Genomic DNA, 22,644 nt, shown 5'->3' with positions numbered 1-22,644 from the left:
GCCACCTTTACACCCCTGCTGCCTGGCCAGAATAGAAAATGAAAGGTGCTGTTATCATCATATGCAGCAATATTCCATTTATGCAAATAATGCACATTTTTATTAGTCATCTATTTTTATAAATAAATAGGCATTTTATTAATAAAAAGGAATTTAAGGACCCCTGACTTTCTCGGGTAAGTCTTAACTGGAAATTACTGGAAAAAAAAAAATAGGCCAACGAGTATCAGGAAACATGCAGACAGAAAAGCAACGCAACTATAACCATGAAGGGTTTTTCAAACAAAATTAACACATTTTCAATGTATTTTGTTGATTTTATTCCTTTAACTAATGAACCAAGGCACACTTCTGCTCCAAGCATTTCTTTTGTTTGTGTGCTTGTGATATATGATTGTACATATTTAAGTGCTCATTTACCATCTCAAGCACAGTGGGCAGCTTGCCATTTTCCCTGCAGTGAGTTGTGCTTATAAACACTTTCATTAAATGTACTTCATTTCTGTATAGTTGTCCTTGGTGCTGCTCAGTCCTTACTACCTCCCAATCCAAATCGGGCGCTGTTGCACCTATTAACACATGGAAGCCCCAGAGCTACTGCCACCTCTTGACCAGGCAGTAGTGCCAGGGTTTTCTCAGCACCCTGCATCAATAGGCACAGTGCACTTGCACAAATAATAGGGCACAAACGTAATTTGCACAATGAACACCGCAATTGGCACGAGACTTAGAAAATAGTCGGCGTAACTGTGTCCCATTTGAACCAAAGCTCACGTGCAGTTGCGTCCATATTGGGGAATCAGTGGTAAGCGCAGCAGGTCCAGTGGAAGTGCATTAAGAGAATTGCCCATATGCATCTGCAAGAACGCCGTAATTGTGGGAGGAAATGGTTCATTGTGGGGAAAAACATGACGATTGTACTTGCACACTGCATCTAGGTAAGTGAGCCCTTTCGTCTTTTAACAGACTTTTTTTAATTGTAATATCTTCCTGCTGTATATTGCATTCTCTTAATAGGAAAGTAAGAAGAACAAGTGACATTTCCCCACTCCAGTTCCAAAAACTGGAAAATTCTTAAGTATGCATCTATCTATCTATCTATTTATCTATCTATCTATCTCTCTCTCTCTCTCTCTTTCTCTGTCTATCTTTCTGTGGAGTGTTATTATTGCAGGCCTTTTATGGTTACATTTTGTAATACCTTGGCCTAGGGCACCAGGCTGGTGTGGTTCATCACTGTCAACTGCACATTTAGCATCAATGTTTGTAATATATATATTGTATATACTAAGCATATCACCTTTTGGACATATTTTATGATACCTGTACTGAAACCTGTTACTCTGTGCTTGTCCAAAGTTGTTCATTCCTGCTATACACTGTGGTAGACACAGGCATAAGGGTGAAGACACAGAGTTACTTGTCGCAGCTACAAAATGCTAGAAAATACCTTGCCAAAGACAATACTGAGATTTGCCTCTGCTAAAACAAACATAGAAACAGGCTCTGTCTGGCACACGGGGGAGATTAGTCGCCCGCGACAAAACGGGCTCTCCCCGTGTGCCAGAGCCCTTAGTAGCTGTGACAAGTAGCTGGTACCAGTAGCTCTGTGCGTCTTTGTCCTAAGTGTTCTGAATATAAATATACAAAGTTAATGTGCATTTATTTGTAACTGTGCATTTAAGGATTGTTGTATGCAACAGAAGGCAAGCTTATTGTTTAAAGTAGAAGCAAATTGTTCCCTGGTGTGGGAAAGAGTACCAATAATTATAATCATTTATATTGGTTTCTATTAATGTAATAGCATTACGTAATTATTAAAGGTTATCCGTAATTCAGAATGCCCTAAGATGGCCATAAATGTTAAAATTTTGAAAAGATCTTTTAGTTATTGTAGGACCAAGCTTATCCTGAAACGATCGTTTAAAAGTATGATCAACGAAAAGTTGGGAAAACTACCCGCTGGGTCCTGCAAACAAGTGGACAATGGGCAAATTTGATTGCTAACAACGAATATTTTCAAACCTGCCCAATGGATTTTCTGAACGATATCGGATGAAATGTGCGATAGCTCAGTGCCCACTAACCTTACTATAATTTGATGGATTTGTCCGATCACACTGAAATTGGTCGTTAGGGAGAGAAAATTCTTAACGTGTATGGCTACCAAGTGTCAGATGTTTTGGGCACCTATGGGTGAATATATTTCATCACACTTGAAACAGCATGCATTTTTGTGATTATGTCATCAGCAAGGCACAAAGTTAAAAAATGTAATAGGAACCTCTTGATGTTGTCTAGATGCTGTTACAAAGGCACAACTGGGGCAAGGATAGTTAAACTAAACCAGGAGTAGGTGCACTCTAAAGGGTACAATATTGCACTCCCTAGTGTGCCTAGCACTTACGCCTACTCATTAGAAATAAGCCCTATTAAATTACTTAAAGAAGAAAAGTCAGTCATTTGATGAAAACAATAACCAGCATGGAATGGCATTACTGTTTTTACTTGCCATTATTTTAGGTTAATATTGCTTTGAATATAGCTTTGTGGCATATGTAAAAATGTAATTATATCAATTATTTTGACTACAAAAAAGTGTTCTATTTGGGGCAGAAATCAAAGCTTGTTTTGTCTTACAGTACTGGATGGATATGCAGCATATAAACACAGCATCCAGCAACTCTATTCAGGGTAAGCAGGTCCTTCTGGGGGCTCAGACAGGGACCAATTTACTGAACAGCAGAGAGAAATACACTAATTAGGGTGTGTAAAGTGGTGCTGTCACAGCCACAGAGAATCCCCCAACTTAGTTTCGTCTGCAGTCCCTACTGCCTTAGGGAAGCACGGAGTTGATTTCTTCAGCCTGAGTGCTAGGCAGAATATCATTGGATGTGGGGGCTGGCTCCCTTCCAGGATGAAAGCTCTATATACTTGTGACAAGAGCAGCCTGCCTCAGACTGAGGGAATCACAGACTGCTCCTGTCAGAGTCATAGACAGCTTGTATCAGAGTGCAACCAGCAAGTTCCGTTAAAGAGCTAGGCACTGTCTATAAGAGGACACCGACTGCATCAACTGAGGGAGAAAGAACATTTTCTATTCATTTCTTCTCAAGAAACATAAGAACCCATAAAAAGCCAAAATGTGCAAAGGATTAGCCGCCCTGCCCCACACCTGCCTGGAGAGGTGAGATACTTTAAGAGTGTGTAACCGTTTAATGGTACTAAGTATAACTACACAGTAGCGGTTTGCTCTGTGCATTAATACTAAGTAATTACATCTCATGTGAGCCAGGAGTCTGCGTTGTATCATGATACTGAATGTTTACATAACTATCTATTGAAGGAGGATAGCAAGTAAAGATGTTTCTATAGCTACTATAGAGTGCATTGTATCCAGGTCTGTAAGTATAGCCCTTTGTGCTAGGCACTTCAGCTGATATATTGTTAGTTACTGAACTAATAATGTGCTTGTCGGACTCTAAGTAATAGATGTGGGTGGATAGAAGTGGCTTGTCACACTAAATGGGACCTAATCCTCTGTATAATGATAAGGTGTTTCCAGAGTATTAACTGCTAGAAATCCACTCTCCTGGGCAAGATCTTTTCTTGGCATACCCTGTATAATATCATGCTGTACAAGATGTTTGTCTTTTTTTCATATGGAACCTTTGTTATTTAAAATATACTTTGTGCTTGTAACTATATAGATACAGGATAGGACTGAAAGGCAGGCTTTGACAAGTCCATTGAGAGAACCATTGGGTCACTCCTTAGAGACTGTAAAGTTACTTAAAAGGAGAATTTGTATATATTATATAGTTGTGGGATCCGTTATCTGGAGACCCTTTATCCAGAAAGTTCTGAATTACAGGAGGGTCTTCTCCCTGATTTAATAAAATAACTGAAATTTTTTAAAACATTCTTCCTTTTCTTCTGCAACAACAAAACAGTCCCTTGTACTTGGTCCCAAATAGGATATTATTAATCCTTATTTGAAGGAAAACAATCCTATTGTGTTTATGTCATTTTTAAATACATTTTAGAAAACCTAAAGTATGGAGATTCAAATTATGGGAAAAAAAACCTTAACCAAAAACCCCACAGGTTCTGAGTACTCTGCATAACAAGTCCCATACCTGTAAGGTATAAGGGAAGCACAGTGTATTATACATTGTTACATGAACTGGCTCACAGCAATAGCATAAAACAAAGTATAAATCACATAAATAAGTACAGATCCTAGCATATTAACAGCAGTGAGCTGGTTACAGCAGATTTGAATGAAATCAGATCTTACAGTGATTCATATAAGTGTGATATTAGTTTATGACTTGCTTTACAGTTTGTAGTTTGGATTTTGTTTGGTGTGCTGATGGTAGTAGTAGTAGTAGTATCAAAATGAAGAGGCAGTTGACTTTCATTAGTTATGAATATTACAGATAATGTAGTTTTAGTCATTATAAGGTTTTATTGTTGAACTACTGACATTGTGCAGCACTGTGTGATGTCTCAGTGCTTTAGGGCAATGACAGATTTCTCGCCCACTACTCGCAGGTGACCCTTAACTAACATGTGGGTTAGCACATGTAAAACACTTTATATGCGGCCTTCTAGCATCATCGCTGAAAAATTTGTATTTTGGGTTGTTTTGGTGTTGTTATAATAACTGACTGATTGCCAGAAAAAGTGCAACACAAACTATTCACTATATTCCACTTTTAATCTACTTTACTAATATTTTCACACAAAGTTCAATGGGCTTGTACAGACTATAGTCATCCAGCATCTAGTTTATGTCCTCTTGTATAAATTCATCTGGTAATATAGATAAGGCATACATTTTAGATTCAGTTGAATATTGAATCATCCAAATCAGCCAAATAATAATCAAATTTCAACTCTAATTTACATATTCAAGTTAAAAATGTACAGGGATCCAGCCTAATTTGGAACCAAATCCTTTACCTACAGTACCTCTGGGTACAGATTCCTCTATTTTGAGCCCAGTCAGTAGGGAAGGGACTTGCAAAGGAAGGATTGATGTAATAGGATTCAACTTCCAACATTACTACAGTGTTGAAGGAATTTTGATTTGAGGTATAGTTTAAGTTTAAGTGCACCCAACCTTAAATCTGTAAAGTTACTTTATAGAAATGATGCTAACTTAATGGGTCTAGGTAAGAGTGTCTGGGATATTAATGCAACTCAACAGGAGATCAAATGCTGATCAGGTCATTTTAATCAATTTTCCACCCATCCTTATCCACTTGTAAGGGAATAAACACAAGTCTAGAGCTATGTTAGATGCCTATGAACCATTGAAACTTGGGGTTTGTTTGGAATTTAGATAATTGTAGGTCTATGAGGGAGATCAGAGGCAAGGTCACTAGACAGGTGGCCGTACCATAACTGTTGAGTGAGCATGTCTACTTTGCTTAATTCAGATTTCTCACCTTTACACTGCCAAGAATGATTTCCTTCCTTTAAAGGTTTTGATTGTCAAACTGTGATCCTTACATCCCATCTTTTGAAATAAGTGATTGAAAAGTAAATTGCTGTTCTTTGGAGTATGTAACTATGTAATGGATGTGCTTCTGTGCTCCCATTGTAAGACTGAATCACAAAACTGTGCTCAAATTGCTAAATGTCCACTATAAAAGGAGATATTTTCCTGGAAAAATAGTTTAATACACCACAAGGAATTCCAGTAGTCTAGTAGGTTTCCCTTTTCGCAACTGGCTATTAAACAATCACATAAACGTTAGAAAATCTTTTTGCTGAGCTTAGAGAATTTTTTCTTGTCTTTTTCTTGAATTACTTAGTTTGGGATATTACTCATATTCTCAAAACATATGATAGTGTTTTGAATGTATTTTCTATACACAATGTCTCAGCATTCAAAATAATAGTATTATGCTGGGGTATAGCTGCTGTGCACCTCATACAGAACTTCAGAATTAGTAAATGAGGCAAGCATCCTAGTGTCAGAGGACGGCTCTTCTAGTATACTTGCTTTGAATAGTAAAGTAATGGTGCCCCAAACATTTCTTGGGAAAGCTGTCTAGCTTCTTCATGTGAACCTGAGAAATGATGGCAGCTGCCCCTGGAACATAGTGTCCAACAACTACTTTAATACTACCTGTATTTGTCACTTTATTCAGTCACCTTTCTATTTTCCAGTGTTTCAATGTTTGTCTAAATTTACACTGTAGACCTTATTTACTATGAAACTGTTTTTAGGTAAAACTAATATATAATGTTGCACCAACAGGAAACCTGAAAATAAAATAGAATACAATATCTTAGAGACAGCTGGAGAATCAAGGTTCAAGGAAACCCTGGTGTAATGGACACAGGTTATCGTTATTATATAGCATTATTATGAAAGATTCTTTCACATCAAGGACAACTGAGTAATTTGGTATAAAATATACAGTTTCTTTAAATAATTTGCTTTGGCTGTTTGTAAACAGAAAGTTACACTGAATTCACTGACTGTTATTCCCAGGTTCCCTTAGCAGGTTGCACCAATAACTGCATCTGACCCTCTGCGACTCTTATCACTTAAAAATCCAAATCGCAAAAAAAAAACTAAATCCGACCATTAGTAAATAAATTTTACAATAGGGTTAAGAGATGATCATTTACCTAGAGAGTAAGAGAAGGATGTAATTTTATTTACATGTAGGTCAGAATTGTTATTGGTAGTAGAACAATACCTATAGGGTTAAATGGGTTTTAAGAATAATTATTTAGTAAATCTGTAGGATAAGGAGATTTATGGGGAACATAATCATAGTGGGTAAGAGGAGTTGTGCCTACAAGTAAGGTGTGTTAATTATTCTATATAGGGTATAAGGAGTTAGGGAAGAATCAGTGTAGAGTTCAGAAGTGGTTCCAGGAGTAGCAGGGAGTAAATAATCAGCTAGTTTCCAAATAGAAGTGATTATCTTTTAAGTTTTTGAACAAGCAGAATATCCAAGGTTATTGTGATACTAATATCTACAGTTAGTACTAGTGGTTGTATATATAGTTTATGTATGTGAGTGTATAGATTGGTTAGTATAGGTTGTGTGTGCTGGGTTTACTTGGATGGGTTGAACTTGAACTATGTAACTATATCTTTATTTTTGATGGGTTTTAAAGAAAAAGGGAAAAATAAATTACAAAATGGTTTAACATAAGGTTATACCAGGATATCAATATCAAGTTGTTATCCCAAAAAAGTGTAAAATTTGGTATAAAACTAATAACATTTGTTAGACAGCATGTAAAATAGTATTGTTTCCCCTTTGGCGTGACTTCCATATTTAAGAGCTATGGCTACTTATATAAATTTACCCACCAGAGTTATGGCAGATTATACACCAACATTTGCAAGTTGTAAACAGAAAACTATAGAATTTGATGGCTTTCGGCTGGTAAACAATTTCTGACAAAAAAAATCACGTTGTTTAAAGGTTGGAATTGGTTGATGGAGTCAATTATGTCAGTTCATTAAACACTTTCCTGACTGTGAGAAAAGTGTTATTAAAAGTGAAACATTTTGAACCGCTGGGAAATGACCAGGAATCCCTGATTTGACCTTAGTAATCCTGTGTATGAATCTCTCATTATGGAAGGTTTGTCTGCTATTAAAAGCATAAAAAGGAGGGTTCCACTGTTGTTGACTGAATCCACCCAGCTTCCTCAGTTTAAAGGTAACAGGTTCATAGAGTTCTACTGCTAAACGTCCTCATTAATTCTGTAATAACCAGAATGTGAAATAATGAAAGGGCCAGTGAGCCATAGTATCAGACAGTTAGTACATGACCAGATTAAATTCCAGATTCTTCAAATTATTTGGGGGTTCTTCTCTGATGAATAGCCCTCCTTAGTTTGTTTTAGCCCCTAATAACAAGGGGGCAATTGGTTCAAGGTCATAGACTATAGGTTTCCTCCTTTTCTGGTTAAAAAATGCAGTTTTATAATTTACCATGTATGATATGCACCTTGAAGTCTTTGGTATTGTTCTGCATTTCTCTGCTTAAATTTAAATTTGCTATGCCAGCCTCGGATTGGCAAAAATTCATTTTGTTGTCTCAGATGTTGTACAGTTTGAGTCCATCGGCTTTGCGCCTCCAGTTTGCTTGAATACATTGTGTTCACATTTCAAGCTCAGAGTTCATGTCTACAGTATAAGCTTTAATTATTCCTTCCCTTTTGGTAATGATCCGTTGAAATTTTTCCTTTAGTTAGTCATGCTACATTAATGTTATAAAATGCCTTATTGCGACTAATTGAGAATGCAGTCTCTCCTGTATTTAAAGCAGCACTGCTGCTAAAATATTCCCCTCCATACAATATACAATATGAAATATGAAACACTTTCATGCCTTGCTGTTCCGTCTGTTGCCATTTATCTATTTCTTTCATGTTATTTATTGGCCAGTGGTAGAGATGAAGTAAATATTTTTATGAGTTTAGATCCTGGACAATACAGGAGACTGGGCCTGCAGTTTAAGAAGAAAAAAAGCATAAATCAGGGACATCTACTGTATACTGTTGTTGCATCATATTTCTCAGCTAGTACAACCAGCAATCCTCCCAGCAAATTCCATGATCACAATAAAATCTTGTATTCTATATAGGAGATAGGGGAGCATGGTCTTATTAAGATGATGCATATATGATTATGATTATGCTTCACTTACTCAACAATTAAGCAAATGGAAATACAATTTACAGATAGTTTCTGTATAGCCTTGCTTCCCTTTTGATCTGTGCCGCGTGACAAAATCAAAATAAAAAACATAAATCAAAGGCTCTCATTTAATACACATGCAACAACAGTCTTTTTTAAATAAAGTAACAAAGAAAATCACAATTGTAGTATACAGTGGCATAACTAGATTTTATTGGGCCCCATAGCAAATATACCCATATTTACTGAAACATATTTAGGGCCCTTCTTGGCCCCCTGCACCCCTGGGCCCCTCTGCAACTTCCTCCGTAGTTATGCCTCTTGTGGGATCCTCCAGTATGTACGGTAACATTCACATATACTGTACGTTATATAGATTCTAAAGGTTACAGAACTCTGAGATCATTAGAAGTGTGTGAGCTGCCTCTTAAAGGAACAGCAATTAATATATAATGTTCTGGTGCCCTGCACTGATTAAATTTGCGTGTTTGCTTCAGAAACATTGCTATAGTTATATAAACAAAGGTATCTATTTATATTGAAATAGGGCTAAATGGCACAGGTTACATAGCAGAAAGTAGGTAAGCTCTGTAAAAAACACCATTGTATTCCACATAGCTTATCTGCTATCTGCTATGTAACCTGTGCCTTTTTCCATTTTTTACAGCTTGAATTGCTGCCCCTATGGAAACACAGCTAAACTATAGTAGTCTTTTTGAAGCAAATAAACAACTTTTACCAGTGCAGGGCAACAGTACATTATATTTCAATTACTTTTTTTTGTGTTATTGTTCCTTTAAATACCCTGGGCATATATTGACTAATTTTTAGTCCAGAGAGAAACTGACATCTCATGACATTCAAACGTATAAATGGCCAGGGGCAGAAAAAAAAATTGTATTGTGGTTCTTGTTATTCATGCAGCATGAGTTTTGCTGAGGCTGTAAAGGTAATTTATGTTAACAATTAACCAACTACATTACCATTTACGCCTTCTGCAGCCCTTGTTTTTTTGGATAGTTCAACTGAAACCACTACTTGCCCAGTCTTTTAGGTATTGCCTGCGAAAATCAAGTAAAATTAGTAATACCTAATATTTAGGCTTTCTTTAAATTAACCCCCTTCTGAGCTCTTGGACTGAAAAATATCCATTCTGGCCCTATTTTACAAAATATTGCTTTTCTGGTCTGTAGGTGGTTATAGGCTACAATGTCCTTAGCAGGCAGTTGTTATAATGGGCACTAATTAATATGTAGTTGTTACTGTGTTACTTGTGCAAAGGCAAACATGCTTGTATCTATTAGTAAAGTGGCTGGCATTCTTTAGCCAGACAGTGGTCCTTGGTGTTGAACTACATCAAAAGCCAATTTAATTTTTGATTTTGGAATATGATGTGGTTATAGAATAACATCAAATGTGAGTTACTCTATAGACTTTGTAAACATGTTAATGCTACATAGAAATATAAGAACAGCTGGGGGGGGGGGGGCTCACGTTGGATGAACAGAGATCCCATGCAAAGTGTTTTATGATGATGGTGTAGAATTTAACTCACTATCTGTAGATCTTATATACATTTCTTGCCTGGGTATATACATATATTGTGCTCATTCATTACAGAATCTGTAGTGAGTGCGGGGCCCTTCTCTCCATGGGACATCACTGGTTTTTTTTGCCTGTAGGTTAAAACAGTTTGTACCGTGTGTTGCTTTGTGTCCTGTACAAATGGTAAGATGTGCATCTGTCAGCAGGAATACATTAGGCCAGCTGCAGGTACAGATCATGCTGGGTTTGGTACATAATTACTTACAGCTGGGAGGCAGAGACAGAGAAATAGGTCTACATATTAGTCAAGTGTCCTCTCATCCACAATAATCACAGCTAATGACTTTTCAGGTCCAATGATAGAAACAAAGGTCTCAAAATAAGTGAATTCTGCTTCATTTATATTATTTTAAAAAATTTGATCGAACTAATAGTTAAAAAAAAGTAAAATTAACTTTGAGTTTCTTAATAAATATGCCAATAACATTTCTATAACTTGCACAGAAACTTGCAACAAGTAGCTCTGTTTTTTTTAGTGCTCTTCTCATTTGTACTAATCTCACACACTACTTTGCTATTGCATTTAGTTGTGCTTTGTGTCCCATCCCATGCCCAGCTGATCCCTTTGCTGGATTGCACTAGTACGTTTTATGTTTCACTACTGAATTTCACTGAACTGCCTTGGTTTCTGTAACACCTATCTCTACTTTCAATCCTTTTAATTTTATTAGCTTCTCCATGGTCTCCGACCTCCCATCTGATGCCTGTGTTTTCTTTTTAACTCCCACTGATTTACATGTTTTCATACATAGGTATCTATTTGCTGTTTATTTTTATATCTAGTCTCCACATCAATGTCCTGTGCCCTCTGTCCTTTATTGGGGTGGTCTGCTCATTTGTTTCAGTTCTATCACTACTGCAGTCTCTCATATTACACATTCTCTTGTTTAAAAGTATCTCCTGTTCTCTGTGCCTACCTGACACACTGGGCTACTAAACTCCAGAAAATACCCTGCCCTAGACTAGAGAATTGCCTCTGCTAAAAAACACTTAGAGACAATTATAAGTAAATGATTAGCATTGTATTTTTTAGTAGCCACGACAAGTAGCTGCTACTGGTAGCTTTTAGAAGACACACAGAGCTATTTAGTAGTAGCTACTGTTCACGGCTACTGAACACCAGAAAATTCCCTGCCATAGCTGCTACTAGTAGCTCTGTGTGTCTTCGCTTCTGAATGATACTGTATAATTATGTTTTTTTTAACAGGATAGATCTTTTACTAGCAGCACCTTTTCATAGACAACTCTATAATTCCATTTTATTGATATTGTCAATAAATGAGGAGCTGGGGGGAATGGTCAGAGGCAGAGTAGCATGGCTTCCTCCAAATCTAAGAACCATGTATTTGTTTAAAAAAAATATTATTGGCATATCTATGCACCTTTTCTACAGAAAATGAGCAATCTAATGCATCAGTGTTAAAGTACTAATAACATCAGCTAGATTCAGTTTGATGAAGAAAAAAAAACATTTGTTTTTTCTCACGAGTTCTCCACTGAATTCAATAGGTAAATCAGGATTTATTGAATTTAATCTGAATCAAAAGGTCTTGTGGTTTGGTGCCTTATACATTCACTAGGTCTCTAATAATAGGTCTCTAGAGCTTATCCACACACAATAGGGAACACCAGAGGTTTTTACCGGCTTAATTTAGCAACCTCATCCTTCACATCTCTCCCTCTCCTAACTGCAACTGGGTTTCTCTATCTTCCCTGCTTAATCTCACTGTTCCAGCTTTTGTTTCCCACTGCTTCATATAGGGCACTCCTAACTGCAACTGGGTTCCTCTATCTTCCCTTCTTAATCTCACTGTTCCAGCTTTTGTTTCCCACTGCTTCATATAGGGCACTCCTAACTGCAACTGGGTTCCTCTATCTTCCCTTCTTAATCTCACTGTTCCAGCTTTTGTTTCCCACTACTTCATATAGGGCACTCCTAACTGCAACTGGGTTCCTCTATCTTCCCTTCTTAATCTCACTGTTCCAGCTTTTGTTTCCCACTACTTCATATAGGGCACTGAGACTTGGAGCTACTTGTCGAGGTAACAAAATAGACAACACTGATAATTGTCTCTACGTGTGTTTTAGCAGAGGCAGTTCTCAGTATTGTCTCTAGCAGAGTATTTTCTTTCCTCCCTCACTGCTCTTGTTCTCGGTCCCACTTGTTACAGCTTCTGGCTAATGTTCTTTCTATCCCAAGTGCTACAGCTATTTACTCTTCTTGTATCCGAATTGTCTGCTATAGTTTTCTGGCCTCCAAACTGAAAACATGTCCTGTCCTTTCAATTTTTTTCTATTTGCCCTGGTCCTTAAATTTTAATTTCTCCTCTTTCTTTCTTGTCTGAAAAAAGATCATTCTTTGCTTTGAATTGTTAGAGGCTTTTGAATTTTTGACGCTGGCTTTTGTGCAACAATTTGAAAAAGTTTCAGTTATCATAACAATAAAAGGTTGCCATACTTTGTCAGATTTTTTAGTAAATGTCAGACATTTATGGAAATTAATTTATTTAAATTTTTGAAAAATGAGAGTCTTAGTAAATCTGCCTCTGGGTGTTAGGAATGAGGCCATAGCCAAAATGACTAAATTCTCCATAGTTTCTTTATTATTAACACACAGAACTGCAGGATGGAGTCCATTTTTAATTTTCTTTAAAGCTCAACTACCTTCTTCATACAGAATTCTATGCAAAGTGTTTTTGTGTAATGACTATTTCTTCTTAAAGCCCTGTTTATACAACATTCTCAGTTCATTTGTTCACTGAACCTCAGATAAATAGTTGTAAGAACATTCCAGGACCCTTCTCACTTTCTGTTGCTGGAATGAAAATAGGATAAATCAGCCTGTATTTATATAACACTCTCTGCTATAAACATCAGAAGCACAATAATAGCCACAGAGCAGATCCATGTCTACCACACCGGAGGTCCTGTGGTAGCAATAAACCTTAATTTTTTAATGGGCAGATTACATTGTTTTTACTACTTGTGCAATGATCTCATGTTACTACAAGGGTGTCCTGTAAGCAGAGTTACAATAAAACCTATAGTGACTGTACAATGGTTATGTACTTTTTACTTCATTATATCAGTATGCCCAGTATGCTACATGATTTGAACCAATAAAATCTGTTCCTTGTGTTAAGTTCTGCAAAGTCTTCTTTTCTACCATATACATATTTATAAGCCACAAACGGCACATGGGTACTTTTCTATTTAAAAAGTGGTTGCAGATACACTCAGAATTATCTTAAAAAACTTGAAATTTTAAAAACAGCATTTCTGCTTTTATTTTAATGAACAGGAAAGTTCAAGAACTCTGTTACATCAGCTGAACATGGCCATGCCCCCATTGGCTACCATCCCTTTATTTGTTGTGTTAAAAATCAGTTTTGTGCTCATTCCTGGGTTTGTTACTGTGTCACAAAGTGTTACAATAAGGTCTTTGTAGCAATATGATTGTATTATGTTGTGACTGAGCACAATGGGGAAAAGTATGTCTACGTCTAATTCTCTTTGCTTTTTTGCTTACACTGCCACTCCCAAATGACTCTGGGAACCCATCAGTTTAATTTTCCTGCTTTCTGTTATTCTCCTGGGAGATGTTGGTAAAGTAAAGGAAGTTTTCTAGCTGAAATGTTTGATCAGAATACTTCCTCTCCTTCAGTACATAGACAAAGTGGCACAGCCATAAAGGAAGCCTTGTTCATAACAATCCCTGCTCATCTATTGTATAGTATATGGCCCATTCACATTTAATAACATGTACGTAATTGGCTTTATTTCAAAGACTTTTGAAAACCTGCCCCATCAACTTCCATCCTGTATTAAGCTGTAACTTTAGATCATCCCTCGCTTTGTATTGTAATCTGTTATATAACAAATGAGCTGTTTGTACTGACCTGGGTGCTGTTTATAACAGATCTGTACATTCTACCCCGATGAAATAACCCTGGTTCATGTAAGCAATACCTAACGCAGATTTGTTAAACAATGCCTTCCAAAGCTAGCTAATACCAACAGTAAATAAGGATATTCAGTCGCGCTTAGATATGACCTAGAAGGGAAACTTGTAGACTCTGGCAACTGATTAAGGTATGGAATCCATTATCTGGAAGCCTGTTATGCAGAAAGCTCTGAATTACAAGAAGGCTTAAGTTCCCCATACACTGGCAGAACATCGCCAAGCGAGCGGATCTTCTCCCGATATCCCCCACCTACGTGTGGGCGATATCGGTAGAATCCAGGGTAATTCGATCGTTTGGCCCTGGGGCCAAATGATCGGATTACGACGGCGGGCATAGGAGAAGTCGGTCCGGGGACCGCATCAACGATTAGATTTTCTAACCTGCCCGATTTCAGGCCAGATATCAGTTGGGCGGACCCATCGGAAGTGCTCATACACAGGCTGATTAGCTGCCGAATTGGTACAAGGGACCGATATCGGCAGCTACTATCGGCCCGTGTATGGGGACCTTAACTCCCATAGACTCTATTCTAGTCAAATAATGCAAATGTTTAATTATGGTTTCCTGTTTCTATGTAATAATAAAACAGTACCATGTAATTCATCCCAACTAAGATTTCATTAATCCTTATTGGAGGCAAACAATTCGATGGGTTTATTCAATATTTAAATTATTTTTTAGTAGACTTAAGAAATGGAGATCCAAATTCAGAGGCGGGCCAAGCTGTCCAGGCACCCAAGGCAACTCGTAGGTATATTGGTAATGGATCACAATTACTTTTTTGGGGAGATCCAGGCATTAAAACAGGCCCCCAAAAAAGAGTCTGCAGAAAAGACTGGTGGGACCGGATGCTAGAAATGTTTTTCCTGTAGAATGTTATCTGACTGCTTTACCAAAAGTTGCTTAAACTGTTTTTGACCTCATTTATATTTGCATGACTCTATTATATATAAAGAATAGGAAGCACATCCCAGCCAACACTAACATCTAAACATATTAAAATCTATAATTGGTATTGATGCTGGTATATATATTTTATGTATCTGAGTGTATAGATTGGTCAGTATTGGTTTACTTGGGAGGGTTGAACTTGATGGACTTTTTTCAACCCAACTTAACTCTGTAATAGTATAGGCTGGGCATTGCTCGGTAATGCTTGTGTCAGCAGTATGCATTTAATAGGGTTGGTACATTCTCCCTCCCCGGTAAAATATCCCTCCACTCTTGTAAAGTTTTCTTTCAAGTTGAAAACCTTCCTTAGGTTCTGGGTGCCACAAGCAGCCTTTGCCCTCTTTCTGGCCCTATCTTGTGCCAGACTCTGGTTATCTCTGTGCTCTGACTCCCCCTCCCACTCTAATGGAAACTCCCTGGATCTTATATTTACAAAATGTTGTTCTACTTCCAACTTCACTAACTCCCCTTTCCCCCTCTCTGATCACAATCTGCTCACATTTCACCTCTCGCTAACACCCTCTGCTGCCCCCCAAACATACACATACCGAGACCTGCAATCCCTAAACACATCACATCTCTCTTCTACCTTTGACTCTCTTCATTCTAACATCCTAACTGTCTCTTGTCCTAATCAGGCTACCTCTGTCTACTACAGCACACTCACCACTGCCCTCAATGTGCTTGCTCCTGCCAAGACTAAACGCATGAGGCCCAAACCACTCCAACCCTGGCACACTGCTCATACCAAATCCCTCCAAAAACAGTCACGTACACTTGAGCGCCGCTGGCGCAAATCAAGGTCAGAGTCAGATTTCTGCAGCTACAAATCTGCTCTGCTCTCCTACAACACCACCCTCTGCCAAGCTAAACAAACCTACTTCACTGCACTTATTAACTCCCTCTCTAAAAAACCTGCACAACTCTTCTCTACCTTTAACTCTCTGCTGTCCCCTCCTCCGCCCCCTCCGTGTGCTTCAGTCACTGCTCAAGCTATTGCTGAGCACTTTAAAAATAAAATTGACACCATCCGAAGTGACATTGCACAACTAAATCCCCATAACCATTCCCCTCCCTCCCTACATGCTCCCCAGTCTCTTCTTGGCTCCTTCTCCCCAGTGACTGGAGAGGAAGTCTCAAAACTGCTGTCTTCCTCCCACCTTACTACCTGCCAGCTTGATCCCATACCTACCAAACTTCTACGCAATGCCAACCCCTGTCTTATCAAAGCCTTAACTCATCTATTCAATCTCTCGCTCTCTACTGGAATCTTTCCCTCCCAACTGAAACATGCACTGGTAACCCCTATTCTGAAAAAACCCTCCCTTGATCCTTCCAATCCTACTAACCTTCAACCTATCTCTCTGCTCCCATTCATCTCCAAACTGCTTGAGCGCCTAGTATACAACCGACTGACGCTATTCCTCTCTGACAATAACCTCCTGGATCCCCTACAATCTGGTTTTAGACAACAACACTCCACCGAAACTGCTCTAACCCGACTAACAAATGACCTCCTTTCGGCTAAAGCCAAAAAACACTACTAATACTTCTCGATCTCTCTGCTGCTTTTGACACTGTGGATCACCCTCTTCTCCTCCAGACTCTCCGCTCTCTTGGCCTTCGTGACACTGCCTTATCCTGGTTTTCATCTTATCTCTCAGATCGATCCTTCAGTGTCTCTTACAATGGGGAATCATCTTCTCCCCTGCCTCTTTCTGTCGGGGTTCCTCAAGGCTCTGTCCTGGGCCCCTTACTATTTTCTCTCTATACCTCCTCACTTGGCAAATTAATCAGTTCTTTTGGCTTTCAGTACCACCTCTATGCTGACAATACTCAGATCTATCTTTCCTCTCCTGATCTCAACCCAGAGCTTCTAACTCGCGTCTCTTCCTGCCTGTCCGCTATCTCCACTTGGATGTCCCAACGTTACCTCAAATTAAACCTCTCTAAAACTGAACTGGTTCTCTTTCCCCCATCCAACGCCCGCATTGTTCCCGAGGTATCTATAACGGTTAACAATTCTACCATCACCCCATCTTCCCAGGCCCGGTGCCTTGGGGTTATCCTTGATTCTGCCCTGTCCTTCACTCCTCATATCCAATCACTTATCAAATCATGTCACTTTCACCTAAGCAATATCTCCAAAATACGATCATTTATCACCCAAGATGCTGCCAAAATTCTTATTCACTCTCTTATAATCTCTCGCCTGGACTACTGTAACTCCCTATTAATTGGCCTTCCCCTCCAAAGACTGTCCCCTCTCCAGTCCATAATGAATACTGCTGCCAGGCTCATACACCTCTCCAACCGCTCCTCCTCTGCCATGCCACTCTGCCAATCCCTGCACTGGCTTCCCCTACCATCCAGGATAAAATTCAAACTATTGACCCTCACATTTAAAGAAGTCCATAACTCTGCCCCACCCTACATCTCTGAACTCATCTCTAGGTACCATCCAACCCGCTTGTTACGCTCCTCTACTGACCTGCTCCTCAACTCCTCTCTCATTCCCTCCTCACACGCTCGCATTCAAGACTTTGCAAGGGCTGCCCCCCTTCTCTGGAATTCGCTCCCACAAACTGTCAGACTTTCTCCCAATCTCTCTGCCTTCAAGAGATCTCTAAAAACACATTTATTTAGAGAGGCTTGCCCTAATCTAGTTTAGCAATACCCTGTGCCCCACCTCTCACAACTCTGGTCATGCCCATTCCCACACCTTGTGTCTCAACCCTTTCTCCTTGTAGATTGTAAGCTCTTTTGGGCAGGGCCCTCTTCACCTCTTGTATCGGTTACTGATTGCTTTATATGTTACTCTGTATGTCCAATGTATGTAACCCACATATTGTACAGCGCTGCGGAATATGTTGGCGCTTTATAAATAAATGTTAATGAAATGTAAATGTAATGTTGTGATACTTCAGCTAATTTATGGGCACAGTTCGGTCTTTTACTCCCACACTTCTTCCTGTTACAATTAGAGCTGCATTATTTCCTGTCAGGTGATCTCTGAGGGAGCACAAAGCCCATCACAAAATGGTGGCTCACGAGAAAAGACATAAAGGGCAATATTTACTGATTTATATATTCCAGTTTGGTAAGATTCTTTAATAGGCCACTTTACATGATTTAAATGAATAATCTGTTGGTTAAGTATTCATTCTGAGGGAATAATTTGCCTTTAACCTGTTCTCTCCATAAATACAAGTCCTTAGTAACCCTGTTATGATGGATAGTTTTCCATTTGCGGACCTGTTTAGATTTTGCTCTGAAATATTCTGAAAAATGACTTATGTGCTTGATAAATTAAGATAAAGCAGAACATCTTACTGTTTTCAGTCCAGATAAATTCTTGCATGAAAGCTGTTACCCCAGAACAAATAAACTGCATTTCTGGAAATAGCAGCAGCTCACTTTGATGAGAAGACAGCGCTCCAATTATGGAAACTTTCTGTCTTTTGTTGCATTTCATCGTATGTGTTTTCCACTTCATATTCTGATCTGTTAGCTTTGTGTTATGATTTTTTTATGGGGCCCACACAGTGGCTCTTTGATTGGAGCAAAGATAAGCACAATAGAAGCTGAGTTATCATAAATTATGTCTTCTTTGCTGTAAGGCAGAGATGTCAGCCCCGCAGATGCTATATAACTACACTCTATATCCCCCATTCCAAGAAGGCAACATGGGGATATCAAGATAACATTTTACCTGGCCAACAGAAAATCAATATTGAGTACTGGGAAGCCTACTAGTAATAATTGGGTTCCAAAGTGGAACCTGGTAGGTATATTACTAGCTACTAAATATATCATTGCACAGGCACATTGATCCTGAGCTCCTACAACACATATTGGTGCCTGTTTATAATGGCATGCTCTTGCAGCAAGTAAAATAGTGTTAGCATTTGCCATTATTTATCACAGATAGTGATAACAGCCTGTCCGTAGTATAAAGCAAAGCACAATTACTATGCTACAGTATAATATGCAATCAAAGTAACTGTATCTGTTTCTGTATTACTGATGTGGCTGTCCCCACTTGTTTTTTTGGATGGTACATGTCATGTATATTTACTTGCTCTGTATTACATTTTGTCATGGCCGTTAATACTGTGACTGGACATCCCAACTGCAAACGTTAATAAGATGCAGTATCCCATAGTTATCCATATTAAATATATTATATGGTAGTAAAGAAAACAAAAATAGAAACTACTTTGTATATGTCAATAAATATTACCGTATTAAGTAATTTAGGCAATGAAGTGATTGCATGTACTATAAACATAGACTTTTAAAAAATCTCCTTAGCCTATGTTTGCGAAAAGCTTCATCACAGGTCAATAAAGATGTGGGGAAACACGATAAAGTGGGGAAACACGATAAATAAAGTGGGGAAACACGATAACAGGCGGAAGGTCTCCTTAAGATCTAGTAACCCATAGCCACCAATCTGGTGTTGCTGTCAGACAGCAGACTAATAGGCAAGCAGCTGTTACTGCATTCTCCCTATAGTTATCATTATGTTATGAGCTAACCTAGGTTTGGCAGTTTTCTCAGGTACTGGGACATAGGGTGAGTCTGAATGTATATTAATATTTACTTTTTATTTCAAATTATTACAGCCACATAAATATCAAAGAAAAGTTATATCTGGTTAGAAGGCCTTAAAATCAAAAAGCAGAAAATGTGTAAAGCCATAGAAGAGAAAATTCCAGTTCTGCAAGGCAAATTCAACCCTTTTAGATGTTTAGTGATAGACAGGACTGGAACTAGGGATAGGCAAAAAAGTTATGAGCCTAGGTGGGGGGCACTAGTCACGTACCTCTTCTGTCAGCCTACCCCTTTACTGGGCCCTGGGTAAGAGAAAGGGAGAGTCTGGCCCTGGGCGAGTGTCAGCAATGTTTGTGAAAAGAGGCTCCCCTCCAGCTCATCACCCCCCACACCCCCCAGGCAGCCTTGCCTAGAGCACCCTTCCAGCTTGGTCAGGTGACAGAAGGAGGTAATAAACTCAGAGCCTTTCATGTCACTAAATCCCAAGCATATTCTCAAAAATGGCTTCCCTTTTTAAATACTGATATAAGACCAGAGAAATAGATGTGGGTCTGTCAGGGCAACAACAACAACTGGTTACCACATATGTTGAAAATCAGAGATTATGGCTTTTGTTGAACTCTTAAATTCATACATTAATTGTGTCTTTAGAAAACCTGGTATGCTGTATTTATAGCTGACAATGTCAAATGTTGAGACTTAGCCATTTTTTATTGATTTGGTCTTTTCCCACTTGGTTTGCTTGGGCGGGTAAAAGCTAGAATAGATGCCTACATTTTGAAAAGAGAGGTAGGTGTAGAAAAGAAAGAGATTGTGCACTAAACATACAATATGAAGGAATGAAATAGACAGTTTCATTCAGAGCTTTTAAAGAAATAGTAACATCAAAATATAAAATGATGAAAATACAATGTACTTTTGCCCTGCACTGGTAAAATTGGTGCATTTGCTTCAGTAATTCTATTATAGTTTAGGTAAACACATTGCTTTGTAGCCATGGGGGCAGCCATTCAGTCTGAAAAAAGGAGAAAAGGTGCAGGCAGTTAAGCAGATAGAATCCCAGAACTTTTCTGTTATCTGCTATGTAACCTGTGCTTTTTCTCTTTTTTCAGATTGAATGGCTGCCCCCATGGCTACACAGCAGCTTATTTATATAAACTATAGTAGTGTTTCTGAAGTAAACATACAACTTTTACCAGTGCATTGTAAAGTACATTTTCATTACTTTAAAACACTTTAATTTTTTTGGTGTTACTGATCCTTTAAATTAATGGGAAAGGATGCAGAGGTTATAAATAAAGTACTGGAAAGAAAGGGAAAGGATAGGAAAGAAAGGGTCACAAATGGAATGAATATTGAAGGAATAATATGACATAAAGCAGAGATTTGGGAAGTGGGATTACATTAACTCTTCTGCTGCAGTTCTACAGTTTCCAACATCACTACCCTAGGATGCTGGGACATGAAATGTATTTTAGTAAAAGCTGGAAAGCCTCATGTTTCTGGTCAAATTGTGTCACTTCACAGCTGGTGAACAATCATCAGAACTCACCAGCATGGTGACACAGAAAATGACTTGGATACCATAACAGCTTGCAAGTAGGTGCCACGTGTGTGGTTTATGATCCCATCATGCATTCTTCTGATTTGTTACCTTCTTTTGTTTCTCCTTAGAGCAAAGGAGATAAAGACCAAACTCGGGACTCTTCTCCAGAAGCCTGAATCAGCCATCGATTTGATTATCCCCTATCCAGATAAGCCTGAAAAAACACCAAAAGCTTCTAAGTATGTTTTTTTGCATATATATTTTATGTGTGATGGTCTTTCCTGCCTGTAATACTTACATTTAGAATCTTGACTCTGCCTTGAACTTCCACTTGGGAGTCAGTCTTCTAACTGAGTTAGTTTAGAACTAAGGGCTGTTTAGGTCTTCTGGATGGCTGACATGTCTCAGGGATTGATTTTCTAACTCTTCACTTATGCTTTCATAGTAAATGTTATTGTATAATTTTACATTGTTTCAAAAATGACATAATTTACATCATGTTAAAGGCCGTCCTTATGTCTATATATTATCAGACCCATTTCTTGAGATCAGAGGATACAACTTTCCTTTGATCTACCTACATGATTCTTCTGGGCATAGCAGATCCAGTTCAGGCCCAGTTCCTATTCTTTTCTTTTCAATGATTTTTATTAATTTTTCACATTAAACAAGGTGACAACACAGCTACAGTTTTTCAGAAGTAAATGTGATTCCAAATCACATTATATAATATAAAAGGATTGTGTGTATACTATTAATACCTAAAAAAAAGTAAAATAAAGATTCATTTAACCAAATCTTTTTCCCTACGTTTTACTTGATATAGTTTTACATAGCACCTAGCTTTAGTGCAAGTAAAACATATTTTTAATAATCATTTCCCTTTTAAGTTTTAATTTTATGGTGAAACTGGTTTAGAGATGAGAAATATATTATAGTTAGTGCACAGTTAACAGTTTTTATTCTGTTCTTGCTTGTCCTTGGCTTTTCCTATCAATTCTCTTCAGTGCAGGACAAAAATTAGTGCTCAGGGCAGTCTTTTTTTGTATCTGATATTGCTTTGTTCTTGTTTGGAGTTCACAGGTGCTCTGTATAAATAATGTTTGTACTCCCTCTCGTAGATCTAATCACCTTGATAAATGATAGAGACATATTGGATACTGTGGTTCTAAAACCTCTCTAATTAAATTCAGGAATAATTATTGGGTGCTGTAAAATATCCCATAAAGCATTTTATTTCACTGTTCCCTGTCTTATAAGTGACAACAGGTTAGATACAATTTGATGGGAAAAACAATTCCCAATTTATTTTCATGAGTTTCATTGTTCTCACT

At 38.2% G+C, this 22,644-nt stretch overlaps 1 protein-coding gene across 1 annotated transcript in view; it reads left to right on the top strand.

The window, feature by feature from the left end:
- The first annotated feature begins 3,030 nt into the window (after positions 1 to 3,030).
- rgs5 (regulator of G-protein signaling 5) overlaps positions 3,031 to 22,644 on the top strand; it is a 36,439-nt gene continuing 16,825 nt past the window's right edge. The window contains 2 exon segments of the mRNA NM_001079294.1: positions 3,031 to 3,187; positions 21,439 to 21,549. Coding sequence (NP_001072762.1) covers positions 3,144 to 3,187; positions 21,439 to 21,549 — 155 coding nt within the window. The 5' untranslated portion in view covers positions 3,031 to 3,143.

The sequence above is a fragment of the Xenopus tropicalis genome, chromosome 4 (genome assembly GCF_000004195.4).
Source record: "Xenopus tropicalis strain Nigerian chromosome 4, UCB_Xtro_10.0, whole genome shotgun sequence".
NCBI lineage: Eukaryota > Metazoa > Chordata > Amphibia > Anura > Pipidae > Xenopus > Xenopus tropicalis.
This window is presented reverse-complemented; position numbering and strand designations above follow the sequence as displayed.